General features: G+C 54.9%; 12 protein-coding genes across 12 annotated transcripts; 5 read left to right on the top strand and 7 right to left on the bottom strand.

The window, feature by feature from the left end:
* Positions 1-281: 281 nt before the first annotated feature.
* W97_04817 (uncharacterized protein) lies at positions 282-709 on the bottom strand (the record flags this gene model as incomplete). Its single annotated transcript, XM_007782706.1, has 3 exons — positions 282-307; positions 360-635; positions 700-709. The coding sequence occupies 3 exons, from the start codon at positions 707-709 to the stop codon at positions 282-284; spliced, it is 312 nt and encodes a 103-aa protein (XP_007780896.1).
* Positions 710-1,267: 558 nt separating this feature from the next.
* Positions 1,268-1,875, top strand: W97_04816 (histone H3; the record flags this gene model as incomplete). The annotated part of the gene is made up of 3 exons (XM_007782705.1): positions 1,268-1,292; positions 1,434-1,541; positions 1,598-1,875. The coding sequence occupies 3 exons, from the start codon at positions 1,268-1,270 to the stop codon at positions 1,873-1,875; spliced, it is 411 nt and encodes a 136-aa protein (XP_007780895.1).
* Positions 1,876-2,477: 602 nt separating this feature from the next.
* Positions 2,478-3,317, bottom strand: W97_04815 (uncharacterized protein; the record flags this gene model as incomplete). Its single annotated transcript, XM_007782704.1, has 1 exon — positions 2,478-3,317. The coding sequence occupies one exon, from the start codon at positions 3,315-3,317 to the stop codon at positions 2,478-2,480; it is 840 nt and encodes a 279-aa protein (XP_007780894.1).
* Positions 3,318-3,970: 653 nt separating this feature from the next.
* On the top strand, positions 3,971-5,595 carry W97_04814 (uncharacterized protein; the record flags this gene model as incomplete). The annotated part of the gene is made up of 2 exons (XM_007782703.1): positions 3,971-4,298; positions 4,352-5,595. 2 exons carry the CDS (start codon positions 3,971-3,973, stop codon positions 5,593-5,595), a joined length of 1,572 nt encoding a protein of 523 aa, XP_007780893.1.
* Positions 5,596-6,091: 496 nt separating this feature from the next.
* Positions 6,092-7,528, bottom strand: W97_04813 (uncharacterized protein; the record flags this gene model as incomplete). The annotated part of the gene is made up of 3 exons (XM_007782702.1): positions 6,092-6,341; positions 6,396-7,182; positions 7,255-7,528. 3 exons carry the CDS (start codon positions 7,526-7,528, stop codon positions 6,092-6,094), a joined length of 1,311 nt encoding a protein of 436 aa, XP_007780892.1.
* Positions 7,529-7,897: 369 nt separating this feature from the next.
* W97_04812 (uncharacterized protein) lies at positions 7,898-9,798 on the bottom strand (the record flags this gene model as incomplete). Its single annotated transcript, XM_007782701.1, has 3 exons — positions 7,898-8,149; positions 8,200-9,679; positions 9,728-9,798. The coding sequence occupies 3 exons, from the start codon at positions 9,796-9,798 to the stop codon at positions 7,898-7,900; spliced, it is 1,803 nt and encodes a 600-aa protein (XP_007780891.1).
* Positions 9,799-10,049: 251 nt separating this feature from the next.
* W97_04811 (uncharacterized protein) lies at positions 10,050-11,969 on the top strand (the record flags this gene model as incomplete). Its single annotated transcript, XM_007782700.1, has 2 exons — positions 10,050-11,219; positions 11,529-11,969. 2 exons carry the CDS (start codon positions 10,050-10,052, stop codon positions 11,967-11,969), a joined length of 1,611 nt encoding a protein of 536 aa, XP_007780890.1.
* Positions 11,970-14,197: 2,228 nt separating this feature from the next.
* On the bottom strand, positions 14,198-15,106 carry W97_04810 (uncharacterized protein; the record flags this gene model as incomplete). Its single annotated transcript, XM_007782699.1, has 2 exons — positions 14,198-14,530; positions 14,690-15,106. 2 exons carry the CDS (start codon positions 15,104-15,106, stop codon positions 14,198-14,200), a joined length of 750 nt encoding a protein of 249 aa, XP_007780889.1.
* A 259-nt stretch (positions 15,107-15,365) lies between these two features.
* Positions 15,366-16,481, bottom strand: W97_04809 (uncharacterized protein; the record flags this gene model as incomplete). The annotated part of the gene is made up of 1 exon (XM_007782698.1): positions 15,366-16,481. The coding sequence occupies one exon, from the start codon at positions 16,479-16,481 to the stop codon at positions 15,366-15,368; it is 1,116 nt and encodes a 371-aa protein (XP_007780888.1).
* Positions 16,482-17,036: 555 nt separating this feature from the next.
* Positions 17,037-18,643, top strand: W97_04808 (WD repeat-containing protein; the record flags this gene model as incomplete). The annotated part of the gene is made up of 2 exons (XM_007782697.1): positions 17,037-18,373; positions 18,424-18,643. 2 exons carry the CDS (start codon positions 17,037-17,039, stop codon positions 18,641-18,643), a joined length of 1,557 nt encoding a protein of 518 aa, XP_007780887.1.
* Positions 18,644-19,229: 586 nt separating this feature from the next.
* Positions 19,230-19,655, bottom strand: W97_04807 (uncharacterized protein; the record flags this gene model as incomplete). The annotated part of the gene is made up of 2 exons (XM_007782696.1): positions 19,230-19,382; positions 19,443-19,655. The coding sequence occupies 2 exons, from the start codon at positions 19,653-19,655 to the stop codon at positions 19,230-19,232; spliced, it is 366 nt and encodes a 121-aa protein (XP_007780886.1).
* Positions 19,656-20,111: 456 nt separating this feature from the next.
* W97_04806 (arginase) lies at positions 20,112-21,263 on the top strand (the record flags this gene model as incomplete). Its single annotated transcript, XM_007782695.1, has 4 exons — positions 20,112-20,198; positions 20,268-20,851; positions 20,904-21,138; positions 21,195-21,263. The coding sequence occupies 4 exons, from the start codon at positions 20,112-20,114 to the stop codon at positions 21,261-21,263; spliced, it is 975 nt and encodes a 324-aa protein (XP_007780885.1).
* Positions 21,264-21,471: the final 208 nt, after the last annotated feature.

Raw genomic sequence — 21,471 nt, 5'->3', positions numbered from 1 at the left:
GGAACTTCAACAGCATGGGTTTCGGCGGAGTAAATAGAAGCTTGGCTGCATTGGGAGTCAGACTTCAGATGAGTCACGTTGAGGAGTCACGAGCTGGAAGATGTATGGTTATGGTATCGTTGTTGTCCGCAAATGCATCCTAGCCTCGAACTCCAGAAAAGCCGTATGATACAGCAGCAAGACCATGACCCAGCCAATCCAGGCACCCCGTAGTTCACTCCAGACCCAACATCCGGGCCGAGCGCAGAAAATTCATGAGAAACATGCAGAAAGGAACCCGCTCAACCACCGAATCCGTAGAGAGTGCCTGTAACTCATGTTAGACGCGAAGGAGTGGCGGGATCCCGAGAGAAACTTACGTCCTTGCCTCTTCAGAGCGTAGACCACGTCGAGAGATGTGACAGTCTTGCGCTTGGCGTGCTCAGTGTATGTGACGGCGTCCCGGATGACGCCCTCGAGGAAGGTCTTGAGAACACCTCGTGTCTCTTCGTAGATCATGGCTGAGATACGCTTGACACCGCCACGACGAGCGAGACGACGGATGGCAGGCTTGGTGATGCCCTGGATGTTGTCGCGAAGAATCTTCCTGTGGCGCTTGGCACCGCCCTTTCCAAGGCCCTTGCCACCTTTGCCGCCTGTAGAGAAGGGAGTCAGTAAACTGGTGGAGAGACAGATGTGCTGGCGAGGCAGATCACTCACGTCCAGTCATGTTGGTAGATGGAGATGAGAGGAGTTGATGTGAGAGGTGCTTGTTGTTTGACGGTGATTGAAGCTGGGATGTGAGGCTCTGAAGTCGCTGAATCTGCAGGTGGCTTTCGATGGTGTATGGGAAATGTCGGAGATGCGGGTGTTGAAGTTCTTAAGTTTGGGCTGTGGACGCGACGGAGCCGCGTGCCATCACGCGCCAAACTACGCTAAACCGCAACTGGCCGGCCTGCGCAGAGTCTCGATTTGAAGCTCGACGCTCATTGGCCCACTCATTGCGTCCTTAACTCGCACGGATTCCAGCACTTCCAAAAGCCAAAGAAAGCGCGCTAACAACTCGCTCTGACACAGCAGCTGCCTTGCACAGTTGATTTTCCTATCAACTGCCCACGCCCGCTTTCCCATATAATCTCGCCTCTCCCCCGCCTCCTAGCTTCTTTCATCACACAACATCCACTCTCAGCCTCTTCGACAACAACTTCAACAACTCAACTCCATCCATCCATCCACACATCCATCAAGCAACAAGGACATCCTCAATCAACACATCTTCATCGTCGAAATGGCTCGCACTAAGCAAACTGCCCGTAAGTTGCACCCCGCTTCCTGCGACGGTCGCATCGCCTTGAAGCGCGTCGCCGGTCGCGTTTCGCACCGTCGCGCCACTTCAACGCCAACATCGCTCTACAACAACACTCTATCAGCGCATCGAGACTGACTTCAACCAGGCAAGTCAACTGGTGGCAAGGCCCCACGTAAGCAGCTCGCCTCCAAGGCCGCTCGCAAGTCTGCCCCGTCTACCGGTGGTGTCAAGAAGCCCCACAGGTACAAGCCTGGTATGTCTTCACTCCTCCTCACTGCTGCCCAGCCACATCGTTTTAACAGTCATCAGGTACCGTCGCTCTCCGTGAGATCCGTCGCTACCAGAAGTCGACTGAGCTCTTGATCCGCAAGCTCCCCTTCCAGCGTCTCGTCCGCGAAATCGCCCAGGACTTCAAGTCGGACCTACGGTTCCAGAGCTCCGCCATCGGTGCGCTCCAGGAGTCTGTTGAGGCCTACCTCGTCTCCCTCTTCGAGGATACCAACCTCTGCGCCATCCACGCCAAGCGTGTCACCATCCAGAGCAAGGACATCCAGCTTGCCCGCCGCCTCCGCGGTGAGCGCTCTTAGACGGCTTCTCTCGACTGGACCGTCTCGATATCCCAACATCCCCTGGCATGACAGCCTCATCGGTAGTCGTTTAGGGTGACGGAAGTGGTCTTCGGGGTGGGCGGTCTCTTTCTGGCGTTCTGGGTCTGATTTTCATGGGATGATGGCATGGGGCTTTGGGAATACTCACGGTGCACTGGTCATGGAGCTCACATCTGCTGTATCATAAACACTGATGGGCAGTGACGAATTCAATTCTGTCACTTCAAATCTGCTGCTCCTCTGCTCGTGACTCACTATCTGGGTGATATTTCCTCTTGAATTCCTTAAGACGAGACCGTGTCGCGTCTTCTGGATGCTGCTAAAATATTGCGTTATAAGATCGCTGCTTGTCCGATTTACAATTGGATATTTTTTCGGGAACTGAACGTGCGGCTTTGCTTGAGTAGCAAAGCTATCTACAGTCCCATCGTCTTTTATACGCCAGAAATGCAATGGACAGCGAGTCGTCTTTACTCCTATCACGACTTCGCTTCAGCCTCCCGAAACACCGTCTTGCCCAGCCGTAAACACCATCCAATGCAAATGCTGACGCCCATGCTCCCAACCGGTTATCTGACCATCTACGCCGCAGCAGCCGAACGAGCCGCCTTGCGAGGCTGCGCAACGTGCTTCACATCTTTCCCCTTCCCCATTCCCTCCGCCTCCGCAGCCCTCTGATTCAGCATCGACAGATAGGTCTGCCACCCAATCGCCACGACGCCCGCAAAGATACTCCTAAACTCCCTGCCCACAAACGCAAAGCTGAACGCCGTGACTGCGGGCCACACCTTCCAGCTGTTCCACCAGCTGGTCGGCACCGTGTTGCGCACCCTCTCGGCCACCTCCCTCAGCCCCGCGCCGCTCAACGCACTCTGCATGGCGAAGAAGTAGCAGTTAAACAGCGGCGTGAAGGCTATTTGGTTTACGACCACTTTCGTGCCGAGACTCAGGATTTTGGAGCGGTAGTTGAAGTTGTTGCCTAGCCACAGGAACCAGTGGTACCCCGGTATGGCGGCGAGGCCGCCGATTGTGAGGGCGCGGACGGCGCGGAGGGGGTCGTACCAGTCCAGCGCGCCTTCGGATTTTGAACCGGAGCTGGAGGTGGATGCGGGGGCTTGGGGACGGCTGAAAGATTGAGCGGAGAGGTCGCCCAAGAAGTAGATGATCAGGGTGCTGAAGAGCTGGGTGACGTAGGGGCTGCGGTTTTGCATGCGCCCGTAGGCGTGGAAGGGGGAGGCGAGGGGCTCAAGCCAGAGCCAGATTGGGCCGGGTATTGTTCGTGGAGTGGGCGTCTCGCTGGAGGGAGAGTCGGCGTGGTGCGGGCTTGAAGTGCTCTTTGGGCGTTTGAGGCGAGTTGGGTGAGGGCGATGGAAGAGCATTCGCCGGAGTAATGGGCGGCTGGCGCCTCCTGGGGCTATCATCGTGGGAGCAGAAGAGGAGGAAGAGGCAGCAGTGCTCCTGCTTCAGTGTGTTGGAAAATCATGGTAAAGGCTCATAAGATGTTGGGAGAAGCGACCATCCAACGTGGCTCCAACGATTGCGGCATTCGCAGGGAATTCCTCGCCCTGCGACGGTTCCGGCGGATCCCGCAGTTCCTGCAGCCGAGGCGTCCGGCATCTCAACACCAAGTCCGGCGCGGGTACCTGAGACGCACCTGGGCAGCATCGGGGCAGCATCGGGGCAGCATCTGGGGATAGAGAGAACTTTGCGGCTCTAGTCCAGGGAGATATATAGCACGTTGCGGGGTTGAGCGGGGGTTGACTGTGGCGGTATACGGAGTACGGTCGGCTGGATGCGGTCCTCAGACAGATTCCACGGTGACTTCGCCTTATGATATGGATGTCGGGATACGTGCAACGTGAGAAGAGCATGCCTTAGTTGCAGCCTTTATGGAGATGCGGTCGCCGTAAAACCCCGTCCGATATACAACCTCAGGCAGACGCCTGTCGCGCTTTGTCGCGCTTTGTCGCGAGCGCGATCCACGCGTCCGCCCCGTCTATGACGATGACAGCAACAAGTCCGCCACACAGTACACAGATAGACAAGTACATGTGCGCCGAGGGGGTCCTGTGGCATGACAACCTCGCAATCCGCACCCGCACCCGCACCCGCAGTCAACGGGACTGCGAGCGACTATGGCTCCGACCTCGACACGGACGGGGAAGACCAGCTGAGCCAGGCCTTGTCGCAGTTCGCGGCCGACGCACCTGCAGTTAAGCCGTTCGTGCCCGAGAGCATCGAGCAAGATGATCCGCCGCAGCTTCCCTCAGCGCATGTGCCTAGGAGCTCTCCACCCCAGCCCCTGCCTCAGCGTAGCAGCACGAGCGAGCAACCGGCGCGTTTACGCGCGCTGCGTTCGCCCTCAGTCGAGGTCGAGTACGACAACGGCAACCGGACGATGTGTAAGTGGCGTGCATTCGACGCGAACTACGGCTGACTGGCTGACAGCGTCTAGTTGCACGCGAAGGCAGCATCAGTGCGAGCACTCGTCAAGCGTCTACAGAGCCTGAATCGCAACCAGCTGTCCCAGACGACCGATCGCCTCTGGAGCGCTTTCGAACAGCGCCGAAGAAACCCCTATCTGTTACCGACATTGTGTCACCAGCATGGTGCGAGCTGCAGTACTGGTACTCGCTCACGAAGCATGGGCGGAAGAAGCGCACGCCGGCTATGAAACAGGGCAGTAAGGTGCATAAGGTGCTTGAGGAGCAGGTTCACCACATTGTGCCGGTCACGGTGCAGACTCGGGAAGACGGCTGGGGCTTGAGGATATGGAACGTCATCCAGGGGCTTCGGACACTCAGAGCTACCGGTCTGACCCGTGAGCTTGAGATATGGGGTGTGATCGACGGGCAGGTCGTCAACGGGATCATTGATGAGCTGTCGTATACATGTCCCGACGAAGCCCTCGAGGAGAGCATGTCGAAAAACAAGACTACGAAGGCCGAGAACCCGCTCCCACGGAATCAGCGCTCACTCAGAGATCTGTGGAAGACTGCCGATGGCACTACGCCTACGTCGAATGCTCGGATAGGAAACCCACATCTCCAGCGAAAGATCTACCTCTCAGACGTCAAGACTCGTGGCGGAAAGACTATCCCCCAAGGTGCCTCTGTGCGGCCCACAGTCATGCAACTGATGCTTTACCGCAAGCTGCTCGCCGGTCTAGCCTCTAACAGCGTGAACGCAGAGACACTTTTCAGTCGATACAGCTTGAAACCCTCCGACCCGTTTACGGACGCATTTATTGCTGAAGTCGGTGGACTCGACTATAATTTCCGCGAGGATTCAAACGAGGACTTCGCACCGGTCAGCAGTCAACAAGACTCGGTGGTAGAGCTGCTGGAGCACAACAGCCTTAACCAGATCTGGTCCCTTATGATTGCTGAATTTTCCAGAACAATGTCCGGGCCCGACAGCATCGGCGATGTCCTCAAGGCCGAATATCGCAGCTCCAGCGACGGTAAGATTCTGGGCAGCAGGTGCTTCGCCTACGACGACAAAGCGCTGCAAGACTACCTGGATGACGAGATGAAATGGTGGAAAGGCGAGCGAGAGGCAAGAGGCGTGGACATCGAGGAAGCTTTCAAGTGCCGCATCTGCGAGTTTGCGGCGGAGTGCACTTGGAGAAAAGCGAAGATTGACGAGGCGACTGAGAAGCATAGATTGAGGATGGCAAAGAACAAGTCTGAGGTTTAAGCTAGGGAGTTGGAGAGCTGCTCCGGCGGTGCTCCGAATACCTCAATCCAGGATCACAAAAGGCTCGCGGCACGCTGAAGACGGACTATATGCACCTAGCTGGTGTTCGAGGACATTGAAGAACCATTCCCGCGATCATGCATGGTACGGTGCGACGAGTCCACTACCAGCGCAGACCTTTCCCCACGGCTCTTCACGCACCCCCTTGTAGTCACCCTTCGGGCACAGCGCTCAAGGCTACTGGACAAGCCTTGTGCTATTCGATTCCTCCACGAAGTCAAGGCCCTGCACTTTCCCACAGGCTCGCCGGATGAGTGTGTGTTGATCAGCGCAATAACCTAGTGATGTCCAGCATAGCACAGCGGGATAACGGATTGCGAGTGTTCGCCTGTCAGGTTCAACAGCTTGCTCGAACATAGCTTTTTGCATGAGGACTTTGGTAGAGCGCGGCGTTCGAACACCATCTTGAGCATTTGACTGTCAGATACTATCTAAACTAGTATGGATACGCTTCGTCTTCCTTTTGCACGTCCAGCCCGTTCGCCACCTGCTCCTCATGCTTCTTGTCTAAGTACTCCAGAAGGACTTCATGGTATTTGTCCTTGCCTTTGTAGATCGAAACGTCATCGCCCCAGCTACGGATCGCCGATGCTAGCCTTCCAGGCACGTACGGTTCCTCAGCGACCTCCGTAACAGGATGGAAGTACGTCCGTATCGTGAACGCCACAGCACCAGATCGCGGCAGCCTATCCGATTATTGTCAACATCCATCAGCTTTGCACAGCCACCAACACGCTTACCTCCTCAGACTCTGCCTCTCACTTCTAAAGAAATGGTGCTGCACAGCCCTATTCTTCTCCGCGCTATTCCATCCCACCGCCTCGTCCTCGGGCCCGATACTGTAACTCCAATCCAGCCCATCATCAACCTGGATGAAGTAGTTATTTCTCAACATCGGCGTCTCCGGCCTAAGTCTCTTAAAAAAGTTCATCATGCCCTTCTCCAGCTTCTCCCTGAACTGCGGCACGTCGCCCGAGGTGTGTATCTCCGAGAGCGGCATACCGAACTTATCCTCGAGGCGCCAGAAGCCCGGTAGAAGAATCGCGCCCGCGAGGAGGTAGTACTGCCCATCCGGCCTCTCAAACATCAGCGCCAGATCATCCTGCACCAGCCGCGCGGACATGGCCATCGGATCCTCCTTCAGCGGCCGCTCCGTGATATCCACGACCTCCCCGCTCCAGAGATTCTCGATCCCCGTCGCAGTCTTACGGTACAAACTCGGATACCGCTCCGGCAGATACGCGCACAACTCCTCGAGCAGCTCGACAGCGCCATCGTAGGCCTCGGGCGCCGTCTTGCAGCATTTCGCGCCGCGCTCTGCAATGCGCTGGGCTTTGAGGGAGTGGTATTTCGGGTAGTGATTATCGAGCTCGATCCATTCGTCCCAGTCCATGCTGCGCAGGCCCATCGTTACGTTGTATCTAGGCCCGTAGCGGAAGGGGCGGTAGGGGAGAGGTTTGGTACATTCGAGAGACCAGTTGGGGTAGGGTGGGGCGGGTGGGCGGGTGAAGGGGTCGGGGGTCCATACTGTGGGAAGCTGTTGTTAGTAAGGGGTTGGAAACTGCTGGGTATACTAAGGAGTGGAATAGTGTGGCATACCTCCCGGCTCGCGCATAGCTGCCTTGAACTTGCTGGCGGGCTTTGGTGTGCCCGGGGGCTTCTCGGGGTCTGGAGACCGTGGTCGCGGCGGCAATCGGCGGGCTTTTAGACGTTGTATCGCCGTGATACAGGCCCATATCGCAGCTATGGTGAGTAGGAGGCCATATAGAGCAGCCCTTGGATTTTGCTGGGTTTGCTGCCGAACTTGATGGGCAGCTGCTCGTAACTGCTCAGGCTCACAGACATGTCTTGCCCAGACTCTGAGGCTGTCCATGCTGGTCAAAGGAAACAAACAACAATGATAGATATCAGGTCAAGGGAAGTTCCGCATGGGGTTGGAAGTTGCAGACAGCCTGAAAATATGTATGAAAGCCGTAAAACGCCATGATCTCCACCTCGCTGCGCTATTTAAGTAGTACTCATGAGAACATGCGGTACGATAAGAAAAGTGCTGTCGGTTGGCGGCGGGGGTGGGGTACGTCAAACTCGCATGAGTTGGGCGCTCAGGGAACTTTTTCCGTTTTCGGTTACCGCCATGCACTCTGCGGCAGAACTGCAGATGTCTTCAACGGCAGTCCTTCCGCATTGTCTGTAGAAAGCGTAAATATGCGATGTAAGATAACCATATCCGTAGACCACAGTACTAGACCGGAGACTCCCTTCGCCGAAGCAGGCAGTACTGACCCCACTTCCTGCGATACTCCTCCGGTATGGACGGCCAGTCTGGCACCCACAACAGGCGAGCCAGCGTGCCTGTTCTGGCCGTATCCAGGAACGGCTCGCATGCCAGCGTCTCCCATGTCTTTGTGTCCAGTACATAGTCTGGCTCCAGTTTCGAAGCTGTAGAGTTCGGAAAATAAGAGTCGACCATGAACTTGCAATAATCAATGTCGGTCTATAACAACGTCAGCGGTGCTGTTCTCAGCATTCTCGGCCAGATCTTACATGTTTGCCCGGATCCTCCCTGTTCTCATCGTTCATACCAGACGGTACCAGCCAAGCACCGGGAAAGAAACCAAAGCCAACGTTTGCTTCGCTAAACTCGCCCGGCAGAAGTCCAGTAAAGGCGCTTTTGACAAACTTTGCGCGCGTATCGTTCGGTAGGAAGAACGATGACGGAAATCGGTGCCACTCCTTTCCAAAACATACGGTGTCTCCTGGGAGGGCGACACCGGGCTGCTGCAAAGGCTTGTATACCTTCAGGGGTGCCGAATAGGCGGTGACCATGCCCAGGGCCCGCAAGACGCCGAGATCAACGGCGCCGAGCACAAACAAAGAGACGATGATCAGCTTGAATCTTGCGGGGATCTTGCTGACTATGTCTCTGGTGTCAGTTGATCCGAGGTAAGACAGGATGGCATGGAAGGACATCGCGGCGTTGAAAGCCAACAGTGGATATGCCGGATACATGAACCTCTCCTCCTTGTGCGGCTGTACCGTAAAGATGGCCAGCCAAAGGTAGAAAGGGGTAACGAAAGTAAGGCTGCGGAGCAGCGGTTGCTTCTGGGATCCGCCGCGGATGGCGTGTTGCAAGAGCACCAATGGATATGCAAGCAATGCAAGACCGAACCAAACATTGAAGTTGATCAGTAAATTCCGGATGTAAAAGCCCCACGGCTCAGTGCCATAGATGTTGGGGCCTTTGCCAGGGCCACTGAAGATGTTGTATGCGACGATGTTCCAAGGCACGCATGTAATGGCCTTGTAGAAAAAGGTGTCGATGCAGACCTGCAACGCGAGCGCTATGAATGACCTGACGGTGCCGTCTAGAAACCTTCGAGCCATGTCGAAGACAGAATCGGTCATTGTAGCCATCAGTATCTCCTCTAGAACGAACGGTAACACCAGCACTCCCGAGAATGGCCAGCCGATGACAGCACCAACGCCAAACCACATGATGCCTTGCGCGGTGCGCATACCTCCGCGCCAGTCCATGAAGGCAGCTAGACCATTGATGGTGGTGTACATGGCAAAGCTGGACGGTAGGTACGCCACTGAAGCATGGAACATGCCTGGACTGGACACTGCAATTACAAGAAAGAGGATGGCGATCCGTGGGTTTAGCGTCTTAGAAATCTTTGCAAAGAGTCGTGCCTCGCTGAACGCACAAATGAAGCCTAGGATGACGCGGACGAAATAGAACTCGAACCTCTTGGTGTTTCCCACTGGCAGGAGATGGCTGAACAACACAACGATGGAGTGAATGCCTGCATAAGTCCAGCTCCTAATGGCGTACTCGGGCGAATACTCCCAAGTCTGCATGCCATAGCCGTGATTGAGGTAATGAGTTGGCTCCCAGTAGTTGTATACTTCATCGCAGTCTTGGATGGGTGAGTACAACGCGGCTGCTAAATGTGCTGCAAGAAAGATGTAGAAAGCAATGATCGGCTCCATTGGCTCTGGCTGTTTCTGAGGTGCCTTTGGCCTGACTTTGTGTGAGTAAACGGTTGCCAACTGAGAACTGCTACCATACTTAGGCTTTGAAGCCGCAGTTCCCGCATCTGGCGGCTGTCTTGCAGCGATCTCTCTCACAGCGTCGGCCATGTTCTTGGATGTGGTCGACGACGCTGCTCAGAGTGTGCGGACGATGATGGGGCTTGTTGAGCCTTGGAGCCCTGGAGGTTCAGGGACCGCTAATCCCTGCAATAGGGCTGAATTTAGCTTTGGCGCTAGCAGTTGCGGCTCTCCAGGGCTTAAACTTTTCTTCGTAAAGGGCTTGAAGCTTCTTATTCTAGATGACGAACATGCGGATTATCCACAACACAACAACAGACACTAAACTTTCCATGTCCTAGATGGCCCACCGATACGTAGACACAGATGACGTAACTCCCCCTCCCGCGAAGAGAACCCGGTTCGATAACGTAGAAGATCCTACAACCCCCGACGATCTTGACTTCGATTTCTACGACACCTCTGCTGCACCTTCGCTGCCGCAAACACCGCAAAACATGGCGCCAACTAAGCTTGAGCCCGCCACAGATTCCAGGCCATTCGGCGGCATACCAGGTCTGGGACTCTTGGGATCTACTCAACAACCCGTGCAAGCGTCTCAGAAAGCCAACCCAAGTGGAGGCCATACAACCGACGAGACGAAAGAACAGCATGAAGTATTGCCGCATAGCCTGCCGTCCCTACATTCGAGTGGCCTGATCGATGGGGCTCGCCCAAACGCAAACACCGAAGCAGAAACTACCAACGGCGAGAGGTCGCATGATGCCGCGATCAAGCAGGAGGCAGCTTCACATCTCGCGTATGCTCGAGCGGTTTTTGCTGAGTCGCAGCAACACCGCTCTGCCCAGCCCTCAGCACCTGCTGTTGGCCTCGAGCACGCCGAAGAGGAGATAAACGACAAGACAAGCCCGGAGATTGCGAAGGGGGAAATCATCACCGAAGCCGAAGCGGCAGTCCGGGGTTCCGGCTCTTTACCCTCCAGTGTCGCCACCGTCGCTGAAAGTGAGCTTCCTGGTAAGTCGGTCGCGGCGCCAGAAGCACAGCAGACTGTAGATACACCAATCATTGCAGACGAATCTCCGAGATCATTGCACAAAAGTGCTCCAGTCTCCGACCCAGCAGTCTCAGTTGCGGGTATTTCTACGGCTGCGGAACCTCATAACATTGATGAAGACTTCCTAAAAGTGGGCGAAGCGAACAAAAGCGACGCCAACGCGGAGTGGCAGCTTGACTCGTCAGACGATTCTTCCGATTCCTCTAGCGATTCGTCGTCTGATAGCAGCAGCGACGATGAGGACGATGATGAGGATGAGGCGCAGCTTCTGACTGCTGAAGAGCAGGCGCGGATATTGATGGCGGAGGATTACGATGAGGACGGTGGTAGCCACGGACAAGAGATTCCGCGTACGAAGAACGAGGTGTTGCAGCTGAAGTTCGAGAAACCCGATGTGATAGTAACACCGGATATGAAGGTCGTCGAGCTTGGCCATGTGGAGCAAATCAGTCACGATGTAAGTCCGGTACTCACTTCATCCCTTTTTCTCTTTGCCAGAACTTTGATGGTCATTCTGGATCCTGTTGCGTTTCCTCAGACGGTGCCGGTACCGCCTCTATCCGATGGAATTCTGCGAAGACGCGCACAAACCTGATCGGCTTAAAAGCCATCTTCATTTGCCACGTTCATGCTCCTTCCAGCAGGTTTCTACTGAAACTACGGCATGAATAGAAAGGGGTTCGAACTCGTCGACGATTCTGCACAGCAGATGTTTAGCATCGCACCATGGCGGTATGCATAGGATTGATACTAACTTCTCGACCAGCCGCAAGCTTCTATAATTCTCATTAAGGCAAAGACGACCGGCGAATACCGTGTTCTCGATTCTGGCTCAGTGCTCTGTCTCGAAGACCGATCAGTCATCGGAGCAGTGGCGGACGTTATCGCGCAGGTCCATCAACCGCGGTATTTCGTTAACTTCAACAACCCTACTGAGATTGAGGCGGCCGGTATCACAAAAGCAACTACAGTTTTCTATGTTGAGCAGCACTCTACATATGTTTTCACCCAAGCCTTGAGAGGCATAAAGGGTTCCGATGCTTCCAACATGCATGATGAGGAGCCTGCGGCGCACGAGATCGAGTTTTCTGATGATGAGGCCGAAGCTGAATACAAACGGCAGCTGAAAAACAACAAGGAAGAGAGGAAAGCCATGCGCGATGAACGTAGGGGAAGCGCCGCCATGCCGGCCCATCTGAAGAGGTAAGTAGTCACATGAATCTGCAGGATCATTACACCTTCAAAAACTTCAACTCATAATGCTAACTTGTTCATCCAGGCCTGCCCCACAAGGTGTGCCCCAGAGCGGAGCAAGGTCGACTCACGTCAGCAACCAACAGCCACACAATGGCTTGCTCAGCTATGATGATGACGACGACGAAATGTATACACCTCTGGTCCGTCCGGACAATCTCCAGGCCTTGATGCCTCCTGGTGTATCGCCGCCCGAAGAGCGTCGTCCTGAAGAACGTGGCGGACGGGGGAAGGGCAATAGAAGTCGCGGCAATCGTGGCAGAGGCGACCGCGGAAGAGGCGACCGCGGAAGAGGTGACCGGGGACGAGGTGACCGGGGACGAGGGGACCGAGGAAAAGGGGATCGAGGACGAGGAGATCGCCGTGGAGGTGGCGGCCAGAGACAAGAGGAGCGCCAGCAGCGAGGCCTCCCAAAACGAGAATCGTCGCATCCACGCCGCTCGCCGGATTTGCAACGCACGCCGCGTTCCCAGGCCTCGCGGGACGTAAAGCCTAGTCCACAATCTCCAAGCCAGCCAGGTTTTGACTTCAGCCGGTATGGGGTGGCTTACAACACGACACCCATGACACAACCACCCCCTCCTCCAGCATTTGCACCGCCAATAGGCGGCTTCGTTGCTGGCTTTCCGCCTCCGCCAGTGCCATGGGGAAATCCCTACGCGAACAATATGGCTACCGGTGTCAACTCGCTGTATCCTCCGCAACTACCTGCAGGGGCCTATGTAAACCCAGCGTTCTTCAACCAGCAACAGGGCCAAGCAGCTCCCTCTGCGGGGGCTGAATCGCCTCAGCCCACGAACCTGCAAGACATCTTACGAGCACTTACTCAGGGCCGTGGGACGTAACGGTCTTCTACCACGTGTGCCTTTCGACATATCTGAACTCGTTCCGTGTATCAGATGCTTGCTCCTACTGCATGGGTTCAATGCCATGGCTTTGCTTGTCACGAAATCACATCATAGTTGCTCTCAGCGCTTTGAGATGTCGTTTCCACAACACTTTTACTGACCTAACATCCTTGACTTCCTTAAGATTTCATAAGTTTAGCCGCCACCTATTGAACCTATGACATTGCCGTGAGAGGTCCTACGAGGCGACGAGTAACACTATCGACAATGTTCGTCAGGCCTCGATAACCTTATCATGGATCCAGTCTTGTGTCGCTGGAGTATGACTATCCAAGGTCGGCTGGAAAGGCATTGCTTTAGTCGCCAGTGATGCATTCACGGTGCTTCTGCCAGATTATGGTGGATGTTAGGTAGAGCCCCCAGTCCCTTCAAGAAGTTGTCGGAGACGTGTGGCGCGTCCACAATACTGCTATAGCCCTGGTCGAACTGGCCTTGAGATTTATTTGCTTACGCAACCTGTACTCACGAGAAGGCTTTTGCATGAGATATCCTTGCTAATGCCTATCGCTCGCCCATAACAGCGTAACGCGAATCCCATTCTTGCATACTCCCCACGTGAGTTCAGGACAAGGTACAACAAGCCCGTAAATAGCGGACCTTAAGTGATCTTTACTAAGCCATCTCGGGCTGTCGACTAATGGCTGGCATAGTTGTTCGCACAGGAGATGAACTCATAAGACTGATCCGCACGACGTGAGTCAGAGGCGCTGGATGCTCACCCGACAAAGCCCTTTTGCTATATTGTAGATAAGTGGCCGTTTTCAAACAATCTGTAATCGGGATTCAAGCAAAGTGTCGTCGCGTATGCCATGGTTTTCTCCTCTTTCTGACTATTGACGAAAGCGGAGCCACGGACGTCAGCCCAGAACATCGCCACTGGGGACGGAAATTCTAGCACAAAGCAGGAGCGACTGCTCTGTGTGGGAAGCACCGGTGCATCTCAGAGGTTGTGAGCAAGCTTGATGCATTCTACGTGTCCCTATGAACTATCATAATATGGATTCGAAGCTCTGAAGTGGAGAGAAGTGGATGTTTCTTGGCGCCTGACCGTCAAAGAAGTCGCACATGGAGTAGCGGATTGCAGAAATGAAATCCAAGATGACCTATATCTCATCTTTTTAAGACGAGGGTCGAATGTGAGCAGCGCCAGGGACCGAATCTACCTATTCTCAAACGCCATCCAGCATGCATATCTGCAAATCTTGTACTGCAACGCTAGAGGCAATGCTCTACCACCACGGCCGACACCTCCGCTGCCCATGAGTCGTTCCCTTCATATCCTCACCCCCTTACTCCTCGCCAAGTTCACAAACGAATGTCCCGTAAACTCCACCCACTCCCCCACACTCCCTACCGCAGTCCCCACAGCCTTCAGATCCTCCAACCGCGAATCCAAGAAGCGCTCCGTGTCCTTGAAGTCTGACGACTGGTCCTGCGTCATAAACACCTCTGCGGCGGAGTAGACGGCAGACAGGCTGGCGCGCTTGGTGTACCAGCTCGTGTCGACGCTGGTGTCGCCGGCGAGGAACCATATCTCGTCTGCGAGGCGGGCGAGCTCGGCGATGGAGGCGGGGATGTAGGTTGGCTGGGCCATTAGGGCTAGGGCCTGGGGTGGGGTTAGCTGTGTCCGCTGTGCTCGCCGAAGGAAGACAACCCAAATCTAGGGCTCTAGTCTGCTTTTATGACCGCTGCGACTCTCGTTGCGCCTGATCCGGAATTGTCCTATACGACCGCCCCAGGGAACATGCTAAGAAGCAAAACCCACCTCCTGCCATCTATGAATGACCTCCCTATTCGCTCTCAACCTCTCAAGCGCCAAACATCGGACCTTAGCACCAACCCCCAGCTTTTCCGGAAACTGCACCGCATCTTTGAGGGCCAGTCTCCGGGTAACGAGGTGATACTGTACTAAATCGAAAGCTCCCCGCGGGAAAAGATTCGTCGAAGCATCCAGGTATCCAGCATCACGAGCGCCAAGGCGAAGGGATTCGGTGGTGAAGCCATGATTGGGGACGTGTGAGAGGGCCGAAGAGAGGATGGCAGATTCGGTCGGCGGGTAGGGCGACGGCTGGGGAGTTTCGTAGGAGTGATAAGGACGGGTCTTGGGAGTCTGAGGTCGGAAGGTCGATCGGAGGAGATGTCTGGCTGGTGTTGCGCGGGTTAGGCGCGCTGGTGACGCCATGGCATTTTGTGAAGCTTGGGTGAGGGATGAGATACGTGGTTCGGAGCATGCCCCGTGAGATCTAAGCGTTTTGTTACTTAGATGATCTCGTTATCAATCATATCACAGCTTTGAACACCTCAGTGTACCATTGTTCGATATAGTAGCAGCAATAGGGCCCTCGAAGCTACATTGATGAATGCTATAAGACGTAGCCCATTGGGGTTTGTCCTTGGCTTTCAACTAGAGAACCGAACAGCGAGACTATCGCCTTCTATCCTTATATTATACTATATTCACCATCCTCCTCGGGCGCATCCCTTTCATGCGCTTGCCTGACTGCATCGGCTTCCAGCCTCGCCTGAACGACATCCCGCCACCTTTCCAGCTTCCTGAACGCGCGCCTAAGGCTCTCCATTTCCCATACTGCAGCCACAGCGCCACCTAACCAGCCACGACGCGCCTTCTGCTGCTCCACTAGGATCGAAGCAATCAGATCAAGCGTGTTGCCATCGAACTCTATGCCCCCTCTGTCCATGTCATGTAGTAGGTAGTCGATTTCATGAAAGTCAGCATATTTCAGCCATGCGATGGTGATGAGCTCGTTGTATAGAGGAGTGCTCGCGCCCAGAGCATACGAGCTACGGCCAAGGGCTTTGACTTCGGGTAGTACCGCGAGCGCCAGGGTAGATGATGGGAATTCCTGCCTGAACTGACGAACGGCCATCAGGAGAAAAGATGGGTAGTTCGGTCCAATGACCGCCAGGCCGGAAGATGGCTGCTGGTTTGGTTTACTATTCATCTGGTTCGACTCGCCAGGACTCGGTCCATCTAGCTCCAGCTGCCTGATCACTGAAAATCCCTCGGTCTCGAGAACGTTCCAGAGTTCTGCGTCTGTAGCTGCGCTGCGCATCAACTCCTCTACGCGTATCGCTTCAGCTTCAGAGGTAGACTGCTGCAGCTCTATCTGCGTCTCTGCCGTACGCCCCTTCACTCTCTTGGCTCGGACATCTTGCTTGGGTTGTATCGCAGCGTTCGCCTTTGAACGAAGCGAGACTGGATAACGGGAGAGATGTCTGACGGCCTGCTCGGACTTCTGAGGCTTTGATCGAGGCAGTGACTCGGTCTCCTTCTGTTTGTTGATCTCTGCAACAGTTCTCCCATTGTCCTTCTGTTGACTTGCAGGGACCCCTGTGCCCACCATTGCAAAAAGCCGCCTGAAAGCCGCTCGCTCCGCTCCGGTGGTCGTAGCCAGACGCTGCTTGTGGTAGCCTCCGGAAGGTCCGGCAAGGTCCGTTTCCTCCTCTCTTAGCTGGGCCGCAGATGGACTATCGCCCACACGGCGGGAATGGGTTGCGGCGGTAACCTCATGCTCAAAGGGAATGGAATCGATCATCTCCTCGTCCTGGGCGGTTTCATGGGGTCTGGGTCGGAACTGGCGGCTAGGGGTATGGCTGGCATTATATCTGCGCCGGATTGTCTTGGTCTGGTAGAGAAACGGTAGGAGAGTTGTTGGCTGGTGTGACGGGCTGGTCCATGTACACCAGCTCGGGAGGATGCGGCTTGCGGCGCGTGAGGCCGGCATACTTAGGTATACGACGAGGCTTCTCGAGGTCGGCTAGCCGCCGAGCTTTATTTGCGCAAAAGCGCTGTGTGTGGGGCCTTTGTTGGGGCCGTTGTTGTGAGGAAGGTACCCAAGTGTGCACCCAGGTACCTAAGGTAGTGTAGATAGGCTGATAGGCACTGCAGTTGTAGAAGTGCATGGGTCCTACAGTAGTCACGCTGTCGGCAATCGGCAAGGCACGAAAAAAACGCGAATCTGATCTGCTGCAAGCGCTTTGACTCGGACTCGACGCGTTCCTAGGCCATCATCTCACCTCACCACCAGACTTTGCCATTTCTCTCTCAATTGCCGTCCCCCAATTCGCCACCACCACATACTACATCCACAATGGCGCGAGGTGCAACCACAGCTCTCAGCGAGTACGAGCTTGAGCGACAAGAAAGAATCGCGAAAAACCAAGCGCTCCTCCGTACTCTCGCCCTCGATGCCGCAGGCGCTGGTCTCGCGCCGACGAAATCACGCTCAGCAACACCCGCCAAATCGCAGAAAAAGAAGTCTGCAGCGAAGAGAGAGAAGGTGGAGGTTGTTCCACTCCGTACCTCGTCACGATTGAGGGGCATAGTCGCAGATAGCGAGGTCGCGAAGCGCAAGGCAGAGGACGAACACGACGCTCTCCGCGCAGCCGAACAAGCTAAGCGGCAGCGCGTCAGCGGCGATCTCAACCTGGGCGATATCGTGGTCGGTGGGCAGTGGGACAAGGCAGGGAACTTCCTGACGGGCGTCGGTCCGGCACGACCGTACGAGCGTACGTTCTCTGCGCAGGATGTAAAAGAGACGAGCGACAAAGAGCTGAAGGCTCTGCGGGAGAAGATGAGCGGCTTGAAGCTATGGGAGGGCTTCGAGCCAAACCGAATCAAGATCACACCTGAGCGGATCTACTCGCTAGGCTTCCATCCGACGCAAGACAAGGCATTAGTCTTTGCAGGGGATAAGTTAGGAAACCTGGGTATACTGGATGCGTCACAGTCCAATCCGGAGTCCAGGGAAGACGACGACGGAGAAGAGATCAATGATGAGGATCCGGTTGTATCCACCTTCAAGTTACACACAAGAACCATTTCCTCATTCCAGTTCAGTCCCACGGAGCCGGATTCGTTATACACTGCGTCATATGACTCCTCCATTCGAAGGCTGGACCTAGCAAAAGGTGTCGCGGTGGAAGTCTGGGGCCCGGCAGACAAGAGCGACGACGAGCCTGTATCCGGCGTGGAGATATCCAGAACAGATCCAAGCATGCTATACTTCACTACCTTAGCAGGCAAATTCGGCATTCACGACATGCGGCAGCCGTCTATTAAAACGGAGATGCTTCAACTCTCCGAGAAGAAGATTGGCGGTTTCACATTGCACCCCGCGCATTCACATCTTGTAGCCACTGCGTCTCTTGACCGGATGTTGAAGATCTGGGATTTGCGGAAGATTAGTGGGAAAGGTGACTGGCGGCTACCGGCTCTGGTTGGCGAACACGAGAGCAGACTTTCCGTATCTCACGCATCGTTCAACTCAGCTGGTCAGGTTGCTACTGCCTCGTACGATGACACTGTCAAGATACATGATTTCAGTAAGTGCGGGGACTGGAAGGTCGGCACGTCTTTGACCGATGCACAAATGAAGCCTGCTACTATCATACCACATAATAACCAAACTGGCCGATGGGTCACGATGTAAGGCTTCAAAACTGACTCGCGGTGCATAGTGCTGACGTGGTACGCAGTCTCCGCGCTCAATGGCAACTGCAGCCTCAGGATGGTATCCAGCGATTCTGTATCGGCAACATGAACCGCTTTGTGGACGTTTATACCAGTAAAGGACAGCAGCTGGCGCAACTAGGTGGTGAAGGTATCACTGCCGTTCCTGCTGTTGCCCAGTTCCATCCCTCAATGGATTGGATCGCCGCTGGTACAGCTAGCGGAAAGCTGTGCCTGTGGATGTGAAAACATCTTCCGTAATTTCGCGGAACACCGTTGTCCGACGGAACGCCGCCCTTTGGATCTCGACAAACCTTTGGGATTCGACTCGATGGCGAACTGTGCTGAGAAAGGAATATATTAGCGATGCACGAGGAGCGTCTGAATGGTACGAATATTCCTGATATACGAGTCTCGTCGGGAGCGTGGATTCTAAAACCTATGCAGGCGAAGCGTCTTCAAGACATACTGCTCCACCACCCCTATACCACGCTTATGAGAGGCAGTGAACGCCGAAAGATATACCGGACTTCAGCGATCGCACGCTAAGCAGCGGAGCGTTGACAGCCTGGCCGTGCCTCAGGAGAGGCTTTGTCGAGACACGGAATATGCGCCAACGGCATCCGCACCTCGCTTCTCTCTTGGCCCTGGGAGTTAGTCAGTCGGATGAGTGATACCAGGTCGTGATACCCTCAATAGCGATTGGAAGCTTACTCGCTGAAGTTGGTTTAAGGCCATTTCCGTGGTTAGGGATATCGCCCGCTACGACTAGGTACGACCTTGGATTGTAGACTTGGATCATGGCATGGGCTCGCTTTTGTTTAGACTTTTGTCATCTAGCAACAGCGTTCTGTAAGGCGTTCCTCGCTTTCTCGACGTGTTCGTCGGCGTCTTTGGCAGCAGGCATCGAACGTACGACTACAGTCTTGTCTCTCGACTTCATGCCCTTGGCGATCTCCACATTCGACTTGGGCACGTTCAGGACCTGATGATATTGAGTTTTCCGATAATACTATACTGTCCTTCGCACCGTTCGTGAACCCACCTCCGCAATAAGCTCTCGAACTGCCTTATTCGCTTCGCCTTCCTTGGCCTGGGCAGCAACGCAGAGCTCAATACTCTCCGCTGTCACCGCCGTGATTCCCTCCCGCTTAGAGCTTCCCCCTGGCCTCACATGGCAAGCGATGTGGATGGAGCCTTGGCCTTGCTTTGTCCCCTTGCCTATCATGAAGCGTATGGCCGCTGTGGTTGAAGCCATCGAGGTTGCCTTGTCACGAGATCTTGCCGAGTAGATAGCAGTTTCGTATGAAAGCCATTAAAGAGTTTCTTGATAATGATCTCCGAAGAGACGCGGCTTGACGCGGCACATACAGGTCCATTGAGAGATCTATCCCGGGTCACGGGGCCGGCCTTCGGACGACGCACGGCCACAGATTCCTCTAAGCGCAAGTTGTAGAGAGAACCATAGCTTCAACACCACGGCTTTTCCCTAAGTGCAGGTGCAAACGCGATACGCAAAACTCAAACGCGCACATATCAAGATTTACGTAAAGTCAGCAACATGGTCGCCCACACTACAAAACCCACATCTTCCTCCTTCATTGTTCCGACTGCTTTCAGAAACTTCGGCATCAGGTAACACCGTTCACTGCTTATTGCAACATATCATCGCCTTTGTCTTCGAAGATACTGCCTCTTCACCAAAGTCTCCAACATGACTTCAGCTCCAACCATGCAGCCAAGCTTTCTTCCCAGCCGTAACGAGCTCGGCGTCGTCGCGGTTGGGTTTTCCGGCGGCCAGGTACATTACAACTACGCAGCAACCCCAAAACCTTTCACTGAAGTGGCTAACATAGTGAACTCTACTCAGACAAAATCAGGCGTCGATGCCGCCCCGATGGCCCTCATCGAGGCCGGACTTATCCAGCAGCTGGAAACCGATCTCGATTTCAAGGTCACGTTTGACGGCCAGGTCCACTCTTACACCGAGATCATGCCCGCCGACGATCCCGACTACCGCAACATGAAGAAGCCAAAGTCCGTCAGCGCCGTCACTCGAGCTGTCAGCCAACAGGTGTACGAGCATGCGTCAGCGGGCCGGTTTGTACTCACGCTTGGCGGCGATCACTCCATCGCCATTGGCACCATCTCTGGCACGGCAAAGGCGACGAGAGAGCGCATAGGCCGCGACATTGCAGTGATCTGGGTAGACGCTCACGCGGATCTCAACACGCCCGAGACGAGCGAGAGTGGCAACATCCATGGCATGCCTGTGGCATTTCTGACGGGACTGGCGAAGGAGGACCGGGAGGACTGCTTTGGATGGATCAAGGACGACCACAGGATTAGCACGCGGAAGCTGGTGTACATCGGCCTCAGGGATATCGACAGGGGGGAGAAGAAGCTCCTGAAGGAGCACGGGATCAAGGCTTTTTCGATGCATGATATCGATCGGTAAGGATGCATCGCATGGCATGCTTGCGCAGAGCTAACGGTTACTTGGCAGATATGGCATCGGTAAAGTCATGGACATGGCACTTGGCTGGATTGGCACGGATACACCGATCCACTTATCATTCGACGTAGACGCTATTGACCCCATGTGGGCGCCCAGCACTGGCACGCCGGTCAGAGGCGGATTGACGCTGCGGGAGGGAGACTTCATTGCGGAGTGCGTTGCGGAGACTGGCAGTCTGATCGCGTTGGATCTTGTGGAGGTCAACCCAAGCCTCGAGGAAGCGGTAAGCTGGATCGACCTCAGAGGTATTAGTGTTTAGAACGCTAATCTATGCTGCAGGGCGCTCACGAGACCATCCGAGCCGGATGCTCCATTGTGCGCTGCGCTCTGGGCGACACTCTGCTATGAACAACACGGATATCTAACTGGCCCCATTTCAGCGATTAGCGCTTCGGGGGGCCAATGGCATGTCATCTTCTAGGTCGGAGGTGGTCAAGAGTGTTTCAGCAGGACGTCTGCTCATACGCAGCCAGGATGCTACAGCTTTCGAAGGCCGGTTTAGACGGGGGTCATACTCAGCGACCAGGTCGTATTTAGACACGACTGGTAGACTTAG

The sequence above is a fragment of the Coniosporium apollinis genome (assembly GCF_000281105.1).
Source record: "Coniosporium apollinis CBS 100218 chromosome Unknown supercont1.21, whole genome shotgun sequence".
NCBI lineage: Eukaryota > Fungi > Ascomycota > Dothideomycetes > Coniosporium > Coniosporium apollinis.
The sequence above is the reverse complement of the archived record's forward strand: the minus strand, read 5'-3'. Positions and strand labels throughout refer to the sequence as shown.